A 12,592-nucleotide genomic window follows, 5' to 3' on the forward strand; every position below is an offset into this window, starting at 1 on the left:
GAAATTTTATCAGTTTCAGAATATGAAACACTGTCTAACAAATCTATCTATAATTTCTAACATGTAGCTTTCATCAAACGTTTCTGACCCATAAAACAGGTAGAGTGCTTCCATTCTGCTTTTACCACATGAGTTTCACAGCTCTTCTTAAAATTGTTTCAATTTCAAAATGATTTATCATCAGCCTGAAGATGCACTCCTCTTTTGGAGTGAACCGCACTTTCTGTGGCTTGCACAAAACAAATACATAGATGAGAACTTCAGAATGTTTATTTCATTTTGAGATGATTAAGTTTTAGCAGAAGATTTTGCTCCCTCAGGATATTTTGCTTTAGCTTATACAAAATGAATTTGTTTTTCCTAAACATATACTGATGATTGATGAGGGAAGGTAGGGCAACCATGCTAGTGGCCATTGACAATGCACTTGGCATTTTCTGTCTTTGTTGGGATAATTCACAAAGTGAGCAACTGAGAGGAATTCCTGGGAAGGCACAGCCAGTGTGAGGGGGCATGCTTTGCCTCTGGTGGGTATTGGTTTATGGACTGTTGAATAGTCTTGTTCTCTGTGGCAGCACTTGGATGAACTTTAGCATGAATCAGGCACTAGCTATCTGAAAAGCCTTTTAGAAGTAGAAAATGGACCAGAGATTGGCTTTTATCTTGTAGTGTTATAGCATCTGCACACACTCCAACAGCAGCAGCTTGTCCTCCTATTCAAACTGTTTGAAAGCCATTTCAGCCTATTGCCTTATTAAATGACAATTGTTATTTGAATCAGAGCAGCATAGTGAGTCACACTGAAATCTTTTCCAGATTTCTCAATGCAGCTGTTAGTGTGGCCTAAAAGGAAGGGGAGGTCAAGGAAGAGCTCCTCAGTTTTCTCTGAATTTAGTTCTAATTTACACAATTTTATCTTTGGGAGGCTGAGGTGGGTGGATCATGAGGTCAGGAGTTCGAGACCAGCCTGGCCAACATAGTGAAACCCCGTCTCTACTAAAAATACAAAAAATTAGCCGGGCGTGGTGGTGGGCGCCTGTAATCCCAGCTACTTGGGAGGCTGAGGCAGGAGAATTGCTTGAATCTGGGAGGTAGAGGTTGCAGTGAGCCAAGATTGTGCCACTGCACTCCAGCCTGAGTGACAGTGCGAGACTCCTTCTCAAACAAACAAAATATATACATATATAAAGATATATATATATATTTATGTATATATTTTGAGAGATACATATTTTGAGAGATATATATTTATATATTTGATATATATTTACATATATATTTTGATATATGTATATTTATCTCCCTCTCTTGATATATATATATATATCAACCAAATGTCGTTGGTTGGCAGATGAGTGATACTGAGCAACTAAAACATCTTTATTAGAAAACTGGGGCCCTTGAATATCAAATGTGTTTGCTTCCATGAGTTAACTGTGTTAGGACACAGAAATATATACAAACATCATTTTTGGGAAATGCATCTTAAAAAGATTTCAATATAAGAAAAAGAAATTGTGGCCACTTGACATGTTTTGTTTTTGAGAGCCAACTATCTAGAGCTGATTTATTTCATGAGATTTGTCTATTCTGAAAAGAATAATTAGTACAGTGGCTCAGTTTCTCACTTTCTGATAGATTTTATAGAAAATGCTAGGCTTTATAAAATCTATGGTCATGGTTTGTGGGGAAATGTAAATCACTGTAAGAAATTAGTACATTTATAATAACACTATATTTTTCTTGTTTTAAAATTTATGATAACTATTCATTGGAACTTTACTTCATTTAGTAAAAATTAACTGATTTGAAGTACACTTCTCTAAGGTGCATTACAAATCAAATTTGTAGGTAAATGAGCTTGCTCAAGGAGCTCTTTATGTTTTCTATGAATATTCACCGAGAACAGTCAGTGATTTTCTCTAAATATGTAAAGAAGGTAAATTAACTGTAATCTGAGGTATCAGGGCTCGGAAGTGGCATTTTTATAATAATAATGGCTAGAAGTTTCAAATTAATGAGAGTAGTTTGTGATTAGATTAATTATTACAGGATTGAACTCTATTTCAATTCAGATAGTGTCTATGAACTTGACCTGAAGGTCCCACTTCATGCTTAAGTCATTTAGTTTGGCTCACTTGGTGTAAATTCTCAGGTAGCATCTTTAGATTTGACCATCAGCATTGACCATGATGACAGTAGAATCAAGTAGCTTAGCAGTGTTGCAGTTGGTGTGGATTCTGTGGGAAATTCTAGGAAGAGCATTAGTTTTTTGTATTACTTCAGCACTTTGATTTATAAACTGATATAGATAAAAACAACACAGAAAGCCAAATTTGTTTTCTCCTTTTATAGTATAAAAAGTACCCACAAGAAAACTTTAGATATTTTTAAAGGAATATTATTTTCAACCTATTTAGGACTAATTTAGAGAAGTGGAAACATAGGGCTCTAAAATTGTTTAAAAGGCATTTTATTCCAAGACATTTTGCTTTCATGAAAAATATTTAAAGTGTTGTTCAAATATTTTCACTATAAGGAGCCAGTACTTCTCTTTGATACTATCAAAGAGCCACCTCCACATGCCTTTTCTCAGGCACTGGGAACATGTCCAGGCAAGAACTGCGAGGTCAGTAGTTCTTATGTGCATATTCCTGGGTTTTGACCAGTTTCACCTGTCACTATCATCTTTTTTAGTCATCTTTTATGCAGGCCATGTCTACATATCATTTGGACCATTTGGCACATAGTTAATTATATTGGTCATCATTACAGTGGAGCAAGAGTTATTGACTATATCCAAATGGTTGACACAGTGAGGTTATCTTAATGACCAATGTAAATGCATATGCTTATTTTAGACATTAATGAATTCCATTGATTATTAGTGATGCAGCGGATAGCTTTTAATGGCCATTTGAAAATCAAATAGAATAATTTCAAATAGATTTCAGAACAATCAGCTACTTAAAAAGTATGTTGCCATATACTAATCCACTCTGATATGTAGACATGGAGAAAACTAAAGGTTTTACAAAGTGGAGCTCCTTGATGGTTTTATCATAACTAACAAGCTTTTTTCCATGTGAAATTTGCTTTTCTTTTTCAACAAATCCAGGTCTTGGATGTTCAGGAAACTATAGATCGTCAACAGGGTAAAGAGTATGAACATGACCTTAGTGAGACAGAAAAAGCTATAGTCAGAGAAATGTGCAATGTAAGTTTAATGTGCTTTATTGTGTATTCTGTGTTGAAAGCCACATCGTAGCTTAGCTATTGTTTTATGAATATTTTAAAAATGCTAACCAAATGCCTTTACATTTTTATATGAAAATAAAACAAATTTCCCTTGGTTTTATATTCAGTATATTTTATTGTAGTTTTATTAACACAATCATGTTACAAAATATTCAATTTAGAGATGATCAGCCAATTCTGTATTCCAGAAGACTCTACAAACATTTCTAAATACTAAATTTACTGTCTAAAATATGTTTCTAATTTTGATAAAAATAAATGGGTTTCTATTTTATACTTCTAAGAAGTTTGTTAAAGATCAGTGTTTAAAAACCTATGATAAAGAAAATACAGCCACCTTTAGATTTACTTGTAACTATTCTTGGAAAAAATTGCCACCTTACTAGGTAATTTTGCTTAGTTCTTCATATATCATATATGTGTGTTTCATGTCATGCAAAGTATTATCTTTAGCTTTCAGTTGTTGACCCAAACTCAGAATATAGTAAGGTAAGAAAAACAGATAAGAACCTAAAATATAGTTAGGTGAGGCACAGTGGCTGTCACCTATAATCCCAGCACTTTGGGAAGCTGAAGAGGGAAAAATGCTTTAGCCCAGGAGTTTGAGGCTGCAATGAGCTATGGTCATACCACTCCACTCCAGCCTGGGCAATAGAATAAGACCCTGTCTCAGAAAAGAAAAAAGAGGATAGACAAATAGAAATCTTATCTATGAAGTCAGAGACCACAGGAAAAAAAAAAGATGTTATTTTCATGATGCATATTCAATGCAATCATTAATATGGCTTGGATTTTACTATTAATCCCTGACTAAATTTTAATTTTTTGAGTAATATACGTGGGATGTATCATTTAATCAATAATATAATTTGTGAAGTTTTAAATAGCTAAATGGAATATTGTAGAGGAAGCAAGAAATCATGGTTAAGCACTGATCATGTTAAACACTGATTTTAATTGGCTTTACATTATACTTTTATCCTCATATTCTTTTCTCTATCCTATCAGGATGTGAAATTGCTTAGAAATACCCTTCAGCTTTAAATCTATTAGGACCAGATTTTCTCAGACACTTACTCATCTACCTCCTCGAGATGTTTCTGGAATCCAGTAAATGTTACATAAGTTCCCTGGGCATTTTTTATGTGCTAGAATGAGATTTGTAGTCTCTTGCTTGCCTGTGTTGTGGCCGATTTTTCTCTTCCAACTCTTCCTAAGTTATTTGTTTTTCTTTCCTGCATATCTATTGTCTGTTTTCAAAAGGTCACTAGTTCTAGATGTCATCTTTCCTAAATGCACCACCATTCACCTTCTGTAGCTTTTCAACCTGTGCTTAAGATTTTCAGTTTGAATATTTCCCGCAGATAAATTTTAAAAAGCAAGCCACATACCTAGGAATGCCTGTTACTTCTCATCTATTGACTGTGGAATGAGAGAGAAAGTTCAGACAATAGGAACTGTTGAACTAGAAGGGGCCATAGAGGTCATTCTCCAGTGTTTGTCCAAAGAATAGTATATGGACCGCCTTCATAATTCAGATCTCTGAGTTTACTAAGATCCAGAAATTAAGTTTCTCTGAGAAACTAAGATCCAGAAATTAAGTTACTTGCTCAAACTATTTTCTAATGAATAGTGAAGTCAGGAGTACACCAAGATTTCCTTTGAGGACATTTCCTGAGGAACGAAAAGTGAAAAGCACGTATCTTACAGAGGGGGCCATCTCCATGGTGCTTAATGCCAGAATTTCTGCAAAAAATTCCAGGATTGTTTCTTTCCCTTTCCTTTCCTTCCTTTCAGTTTCTGGACATTAGAAAATTCGTATCTTAGTCTCAATAGAGACCCATTACTGGATTGGATTTTGATTAGTTTTATGTTGATCTTTTTGTTTGCCTGCATTTTCAAAAATGAATTGAAAGGCACCATACAGTATTATTTTTATTTTTTACTATGTAAGATACTTTCAGAAAGCCAAAAGCTTGCCCTCCTTGTTTACCTTTAAAAGTTCTCTAGGAGTATGCTTTCTGTCTACTTTTGTCTTCGATCCCCAGAATTTGAGGAAAAAATGCAAACAAACCCAAATCTGATTCTTAAGCAATTTTATATATTTGGAAACAAGCAAAAAATTTTATTGTCACCATTATTAATTATATGATCAAAAACACATAGTAAATGCCACAGAATAAAGAAAAATGCAGATTGTAAAGCAGTTGCATACATTGTGAAACTAGTGAAAATTATGAAGGCTTGGTTTCTAGTAGAGAAATTATATGCCTTTATAATAATGTCACAGAAAAATAAAGCTTTCTCATAATATGAGATGGGTTATAAGACTCAGATAGAACTTGGGACGATAGAAGTTTTGCTGTCGTTTCTAGTATTGCTCCTAGAGATAAGATGTTGTTGACATCTACACAGCAAAAAGATTATTATTCATATTACCTTATGTGGGTTAGTATGTAGTTAGCTATTCTCTTCCCAAACGGTGCTACAGAAATTAATATACTGCCCCCTAAGAAATAGTAAATCTGTCTTTTTGTAGTAGTTGTTTTATTTTAGATTTGTCTGTCTGGCTCTTGTAAATTCCCTGAGGACAATTGAAATACTTGATTGGTCATCTCAGTCACAGTCTCAAACACACACCTGTTATGCCTTTTTTAGTTAATAAGTCACTACTCCTGTGTCAACCTTAGTATTGTTGGTTTATTTCAAAGTTCTGCCTTTAAGAGTTTCCTTTCACCACATAGTTATATCTGGGGTAAGCTCATTGCATTCTACATTTCAGTATTTGAAGAGGAGTTGCACTTTTGAGTTGTAATCATCTGGTGCTGGTGTCTGTTATCCTTGTAAGGTCCTTAAGTCTACCCTCTGCTTCTAAACCACACATTCAAAGCATTCTGGATAGATGTAATTATATTAAGGGCTAGAAAAGGAAAGTCCATAGCATCCTTTGGCTCCTTGATTCAGTGTTTGTCTCGTGTCAATTTATTAAGAAATGAGACTTTCCTAACCCTCTTGTGTATAGCTTGAGCCATCCATTGCTATGTATTAATAATTCCTTTCCAGATATTTAAGAACCCTAACTTCAGCTCCTTTTGAGTACAAGATATTTATCCCATGTATTGGTATATGCTGAAACATTGAGATTAATAGTTTCTTTGGCTTGGAAATGAAGGTAAACAGAACCCTATATTGTGTATTACTATTAATGATATTGGGTTTCCCTGTAGTATCCACTTCTATTTAAAAGCAAAAACAAAACCAAACAAAAGGAATAGTTGTGAATAATTAATGAACAAACTAGTTTTATGTTCATGTTAGAGTATTGTAAAGTTTTGTGCAATCAATCAATCTGATCATAACCCCTTGCGTGAAATAGTCTGGGAGGGTCTGGCTGTTACTGTGCATGTGCACATACATGCATGTGCATGTGTGTGTATTCCAATCAATGTTAGTGTATTGATACATTATTGGCAAATTCAGTAGTTTTACATTTATGCTTACATTATTCTTGGTCGCACCTTTTGTTTCTCTGTGTGGCCCAGCTTCTAACATATTGTAATTGTATCTCTTTCAGTGATTTTGAATTTATTCTTATCATCTTCCTACATTTGGATGCTTTCTGTTTTGGAAATCCGAGAGATCATATTGCTTGGTAGCTAAGATTTGTGACAACTGATGACCCCACTCTGTAGAAAAAGCCAGAGAAATTTACTAGTGGCCCTAAGACTACCACCTCAGGACTTAAATAGCTCAATAACAAAAGCTCCTTCATTTTCCTCAGCGCATTAAATACTGATATCCTTTGTTATGGGTGTATAATATAGGAACCAGGATGATCTTGCTAAGGTGTTCTTAATTCTGGCTACACATTAGAATTACTTTTAGGGCTTTTTAAAAAAGCGCAGTCGTCCATGCCTCACTTCTGCCAGTGAAATCAGAATCTTCGAGGATGGGGATTACTGTTTAAGAGCTCCTCAAGTGCTTAGTGTGCAGTCAGAGTTGGGGACCACTTATGTAACTACAGTAAGTTAATATATCATTTTAAAATTTTGACCCTGGTTACCAACAAGGTTTAGTAGTCCCAACTACTAAGTAGTTTTTTGTTTTAAGAAGCTTGTCATCACATTTTATTTTGTATTTGAACTCATTCATGTGGATATTTTGTCTCTTGTCTTTACTTCATCTTTGCTCCTCTCTTAATTTACCCTTAAGAAACGCAAATCTCCTTGTGGAAGAGGAAAAGTAAGATACTCACTTCATCTTCTGTTTTTTTGAAGGTTGTGTGGAGGAAACTTGGAGATGCTGCAGGTTCGTGTCCTGGAATTAGGCAACATTTGTCAGGAAACCAGTACAAAGGACCAATGTGAGATGCGCTCTTTTTCAAACAGGAGATCACCACTGCCAGAAAGAGATAGAAGACAAGAAGAAGAAAAAGGAAACAGTGGGTTTCCACAAACCTGGACTCATGGAATAACATGGAGTGATTGTACATTGCACATATCTCCCCTCTAAAACCTGTAGTACAACTTCTCCCCTCAAGCTGATATTCTGTGTATCTCACCTCAATGTCCACAACAGTCAATCTCAAACAAGATAGCTTTGAAAATCTCAAAAAGAGTAGCTTTGAAAATCACCATTTTGGTACCAGTGTTTTCATTAGAACTAAGTGTTTTTATCCCCAGATATAATATCGTAATTGGGAAATCTGCATAGTTTTAAGAGTCCAGTGGAGCCTCAGTGTTCTGAATAGAGTTGACTCCTTGCACATAATGGTGGGAGTTTTCTACCATGTCATATTGAAGATATGAAGAGGTATTTTCCAGCTTCCCAAGTTTGAGAGTTGGGCATCTACCTCTTATACTTCAGTCAACCAACAAACTACTAATTCCGGATTCATAATTAATTTGGATGCAAGATAAGATTAAGTTTTTGGAGTTTGGTGTTGACTTCTAGGTGCTAAAAAATACCACGTAAATTCTCTCTACCAGCTAGAAGGGTAGCAAGACTTTGTAGAGTGCTTATCAGAGAGTACCATTGACTTCAATTGATCAATATAAATATATCTTTTTCTTTTCATCTTAATGAGTTTCTCATAAAGACACATCTTGGGGCATACAAGCCTTCATATTCATTCAGTGGATCCATTGATGTTCATATTAACAATTTCAACTAAAAACTAGCAAACATAATTTTTCTGTGTTTCGAGTTGTGAGATGTCAATTTCTATAATTTAGTTTCTAGACATGCTGTATATTTAATAAACTTTATGTAAACTTTAAAATATTGCACTGCATTTATGAAAAAAGCTTTCTTTGCCTACTGCAGCAATCTAACATTTTATGAAACTGCCGCATGTCCTTCATTATTGAGGCTAAAAGCTCTTGTTAAGATTGCCTGAGGTTTGAAAAAGAGGTGTGCTAGCTTTGCTTAGTTTATTTCTTATTTTTGGTATACATATACATATATATAATATTAGAATGTGTGTACTGGAAATGCTATGATAGGTATTTTGTGTTTATCCAAATGCAATGATAGTTTCTTGTATGAATGTGCAAGAGGCCTGTGACCGAATGCTACGTTTTTATGGTAGTTTAAGATTATAAAAGTAGAAATGCAACAATTCCCAGTTTTGGGATAGGTTCTACATTTCTGAGATTTGATTCATAGCAGATATTCTCTGTTGTTGTTTTAGATGGGCTCATTACACAATGAGTTAATTGTCACTAGTAGGAGACTGTGAAGGAATTTTGTTATACTTTCAAAAATGTTAACTGTGATGAAAAATCATCCCTCTATTTTCAGAAAATATTTATGTATTAATTTACTATAGAATTATCTCTCTAATTATCATAATTGGGTTACAATTTAAGCTTCCCTTTAAAAATGTTATATTTTAAAATGTTATTACTCTATAAAAGAAAATTGCTTGCTATATTTACACCTTCTTTCCTAGGAAAGCTTTCATCCTTAAATTGTTGTATTCCTATACTCTGAAGACATTTAAAATAAGCTTTTCTGCCTGCAGCAGAGCCTGCAGAAGCTAATACAAGGGACACTGGTCTTTTGACAAAATAAAGTTGTGTAAATTTTGATACTGTATTAAAACTATTTTTTTAAAGTTCTGCATAAAATTGAGTATTAAGTATATGTGTTCATCTTAGCAATGGTAATAAATTATTTAATCTCACAGTGTTTTTGTCTTTTTCAAAATGTCTTTCCTAAATTAAGTCCATTTGTAATAGTCATTACATGTCCTAATGCTCCTGTATGATGGTAGTAATAATAGTAATACAGATGATTCATTATCTTAAACATAAACCAAAGGCATGTTTTAAAATATGCTCATAATGAGGGATTAAATATTCAGATATTCCTCAACTTGCACCATTCTCCATTATAATGGAGTTAAAGCTTTCAAATGATATTTTAAAATATTTAAAAATGTTTCTGTTATAAAATCCTCTTAGTCTGTTAATTTATATAGATTAAAATTAAACTTCATTATTATCTACTTATTTTTAAAACATTAGTCATCAGGAGGAAATATTTTGGAGGGGAAGTACCAAATAAATGGAAAACTTGGCCTCTTTAAGAAACGTATACATTATTGGGAAAGGCATAATAGATACATGTGACTAAGAGATCAATAGGAAAACACACACACAAGTGTGCTCAGAGAACACACATACTTCTTGGATGTCACTAGTAAGATTGTGGAATAAGGCTTTCTACACTTAGTATTAGCCTCAACTTTAAATGACAGAGAAGATGGACAACTAAGTGCCTGAATCTTGCTATTACCTAATACCTTTATCAATCAAAATGAGTGGCACCATTCTCTTATGTGACCAGGTTATTAGTTTATGATCTTATCTTCTCTGGGACAAAGGTTAATGTATCTATCTTGGCAGAATATTTTTACCAGCCTTGAAGCTGCTAGACTGACAATCCGAATCTGAGCTTTTAAATGCATGCCTTTCAAGTTTCAAACTCGTGCTTAAGGCACTGTAGGGAATTCAGATCATCTTATGTAATATCCAGTAAAATAACGACAGTCTAATTGGGATGATTGTTCCTTAGGTCAACGAATATTTAATGAATGCCTATCACTGCCGTGTGAGTAAACACAGCTTTGGTTCCTGACTCATAGGGCGGACTACTCTCAACAAATACATGTAAGAGTAGTATCTGGGATGCTAGCTGGAGCTTTTTGATCCTTGAGATCGAGATAGGATTGCCTCAAACATCCAGTTTCTTGATCTGAGTAAGCAATAGCCAAATGATTTCCACTAATTTCCAGAGTTCACACTCTGTAGTAAGCTTCTTGTTGCCTCATACCACCTCTATAACAGGGGCAACCTGATTTCCCCAGTAGAAACCTTGGTTGGAATCTATTCCTGGAAAGGATCTGCCTACCTCAAGCTGGCTTATCAAGGTAGATGCCCAACAAAGCTCAAGGCACTGCTATGAGGAATTCATATGCTAATATACATTTTTAATTCTTTTCCTTCTAAAGACTAAAAATTATCAACCCTGTTACACAATTACAGACAGTATAGTAGGTTGAACCATAGGAAATTGCCAATATTTGACCACTTTTGGATTATTAAAACAGTAATTTCATACAGTTCAACCTCTCAAGATGAAGAGTTTTCTTGGCGGGAATTATAGAGTGAATACAGTAGAAGTTATATAAGAGCCATCACATTGGGCTGGAGCTATCTTAAAGATGCTGTATTAAGTGCAGCATTCAATAAAGAACATTTGACTTCAGAGAGGCAGAATTTGGGCCAGCAAGTTCAGCATTTGACTTTATAATTAGCTTTGTGAGTTTGAGCAATTTAACTTCACTGAGACTATTTCCTCACATGCTGTATGGAGATAACATCTATATTGCTGAGTTGTTGTAAGGTTTTTATCGCTGCCTTTATTTTAAAATTCAATGGTCTTGACAGACCATTGAGCCTATGTCAAAGACATAGGATCCCAGACCCCATGGTCTGTTGCAATTTGTACTATTAGACTGGAAGAGAAAAATCACATAAGTGCTGAAGGTCTGTCACTACCAGATAAAGTAATTCTAGCTGTGCAGTTAAATACTGTGAAGTTCTGTTCTTTTTACATCATCCAGGCTACCATAGGCTCTTTTCTGGCCAATCAAAGATGATGATTGTGTGAATGAAGGGGAAATAAAGGACATTGGTCTGATACTCACATATGAACAGTAGGTTTTACAACAAAATCTCTACAACTATTTGATTCTGTATTTGTTTTTCATCTCACCGAGTAAACAAGAAAAAAACTTTCATTTCAAAACGGCAGGATGAGTACCTGCTGCAGCTTCCTTTTCTTGCCTCAAACCTTAAAAATGATTTAAACAGTATTTTGATAAATAAATGCATAACCCCACTAGACCATAAGAAATAATGTGCTCCATGGGCCAGCAGTTATGATGAATTTTGGAAAGAAGGGAGACAAACTATCTGAATGAAGAATGAATCGATAATTCAAAGTACATGACGAAGGGTATTGTTGAAAAAGGAAGATGGCTACAAGGGTGCTCCAAACAAGGAGGAATTGGATACATGCATTGTGTGGTATCCTGGGGTAACTGACAATAGCTAGGCATTTTGATTCCTGCATTTAACTGCTCTCTCCTTGATTCAGGAAGAGAGCAATAAAAATAGATTCATTTTGCTAGAATTCAGCAGAAGATTTTTAAAAGTCTGACAATGAAGGGATATAGCGTCTGCATTTGTAAGTTTCCACAGTGCTTTCTCTCACTCTCTACCTTTGCTCTTCATCCTTCTCTCCTTTTATTTCCTAGTCGTTTTTTAATTGACCTATTTTGTTTATTTATTTCATTTCAATAGCTTTTGGGGAACAAGTGGTGTTTGGTTACATGACTAAGTTCTATAGGTGTGATTTCTAAGATTTTGGTGCACCTATCACCCGAGCGGTGTACACTGTACCCAATGTGTAATCTTTTTTTTTTTTTTTTTTTTTTTTGAGACGGAGTCTCGCTCTGTCGCCCAGGCTTCCCTCATCCCCTTCTCCCACTTTCCCCCCAAATCCCCAAAGTCCATTATATCATTCTTACGTCTTTGGGTTCCTCATAGCTTAGCACCCACTTATGTATGAGAACACAGAATGTTTGGTTTTCCATTCCTGAATTACTTCACCTAGAATTATGGTCTCCAATTCCATCCAGGTTGCTGCAAATGCCATTATTTCATTCATATTTATGGCTAAGTAGTATTCCATGGTATGTGCATGTATACATGGGTCATTGGGTATACATGGGTCATTGGGTCATTATCATGGAAAGAGGCAG

At 34.8% G+C, this 12,592-nt stretch overlaps 1 protein-coding gene across 6 annotated transcripts in view; it reads left to right on the plus strand.

Annotated features, from left to right (window-relative positions):
* The window catches only part of CCDC85A (coiled-coil domain containing 85A), a 197,078-nt gene extending 187,633 nt beyond the window's left edge, over window positions 1–9,445 (plus strand). For 4 of the 6 annotated variants that reach the window (XM_025354206.1, XM_025354208.1, XM_025354209.1 and 1 more), the window contains one exon: window positions 7,536–9,445. In XM_025354206.1, coding sequence (XP_025209991.1) covers window positions 7,536–7,625 — 90 coding nt within the window. In that variant the 3' untranslated portion in view covers window positions 7,626–9,445. Of the gene's footprint in view, window positions 1–3,118; window positions 3,218–7,535 lie in introns of all 6 variants that reach the window. The other 2 variants (XM_025354205.1, XM_025354207.1) reach the window with 1 other exon arrangement.
* The last annotated feature ends 3,147 nt before the right edge of the window (window positions 9,446–12,592 follow it).

The sequence above is a fragment of the Theropithecus gelada genome, chromosome 13 (genome assembly GCF_003255815.1).
Source record: "Theropithecus gelada isolate Dixy chromosome 13, Tgel_1.0, whole genome shotgun sequence".
NCBI classification, from domain to species: domain Eukaryota; kingdom Metazoa; phylum Chordata; class Mammalia; order Primates; family Cercopithecidae; genus Theropithecus; species Theropithecus gelada.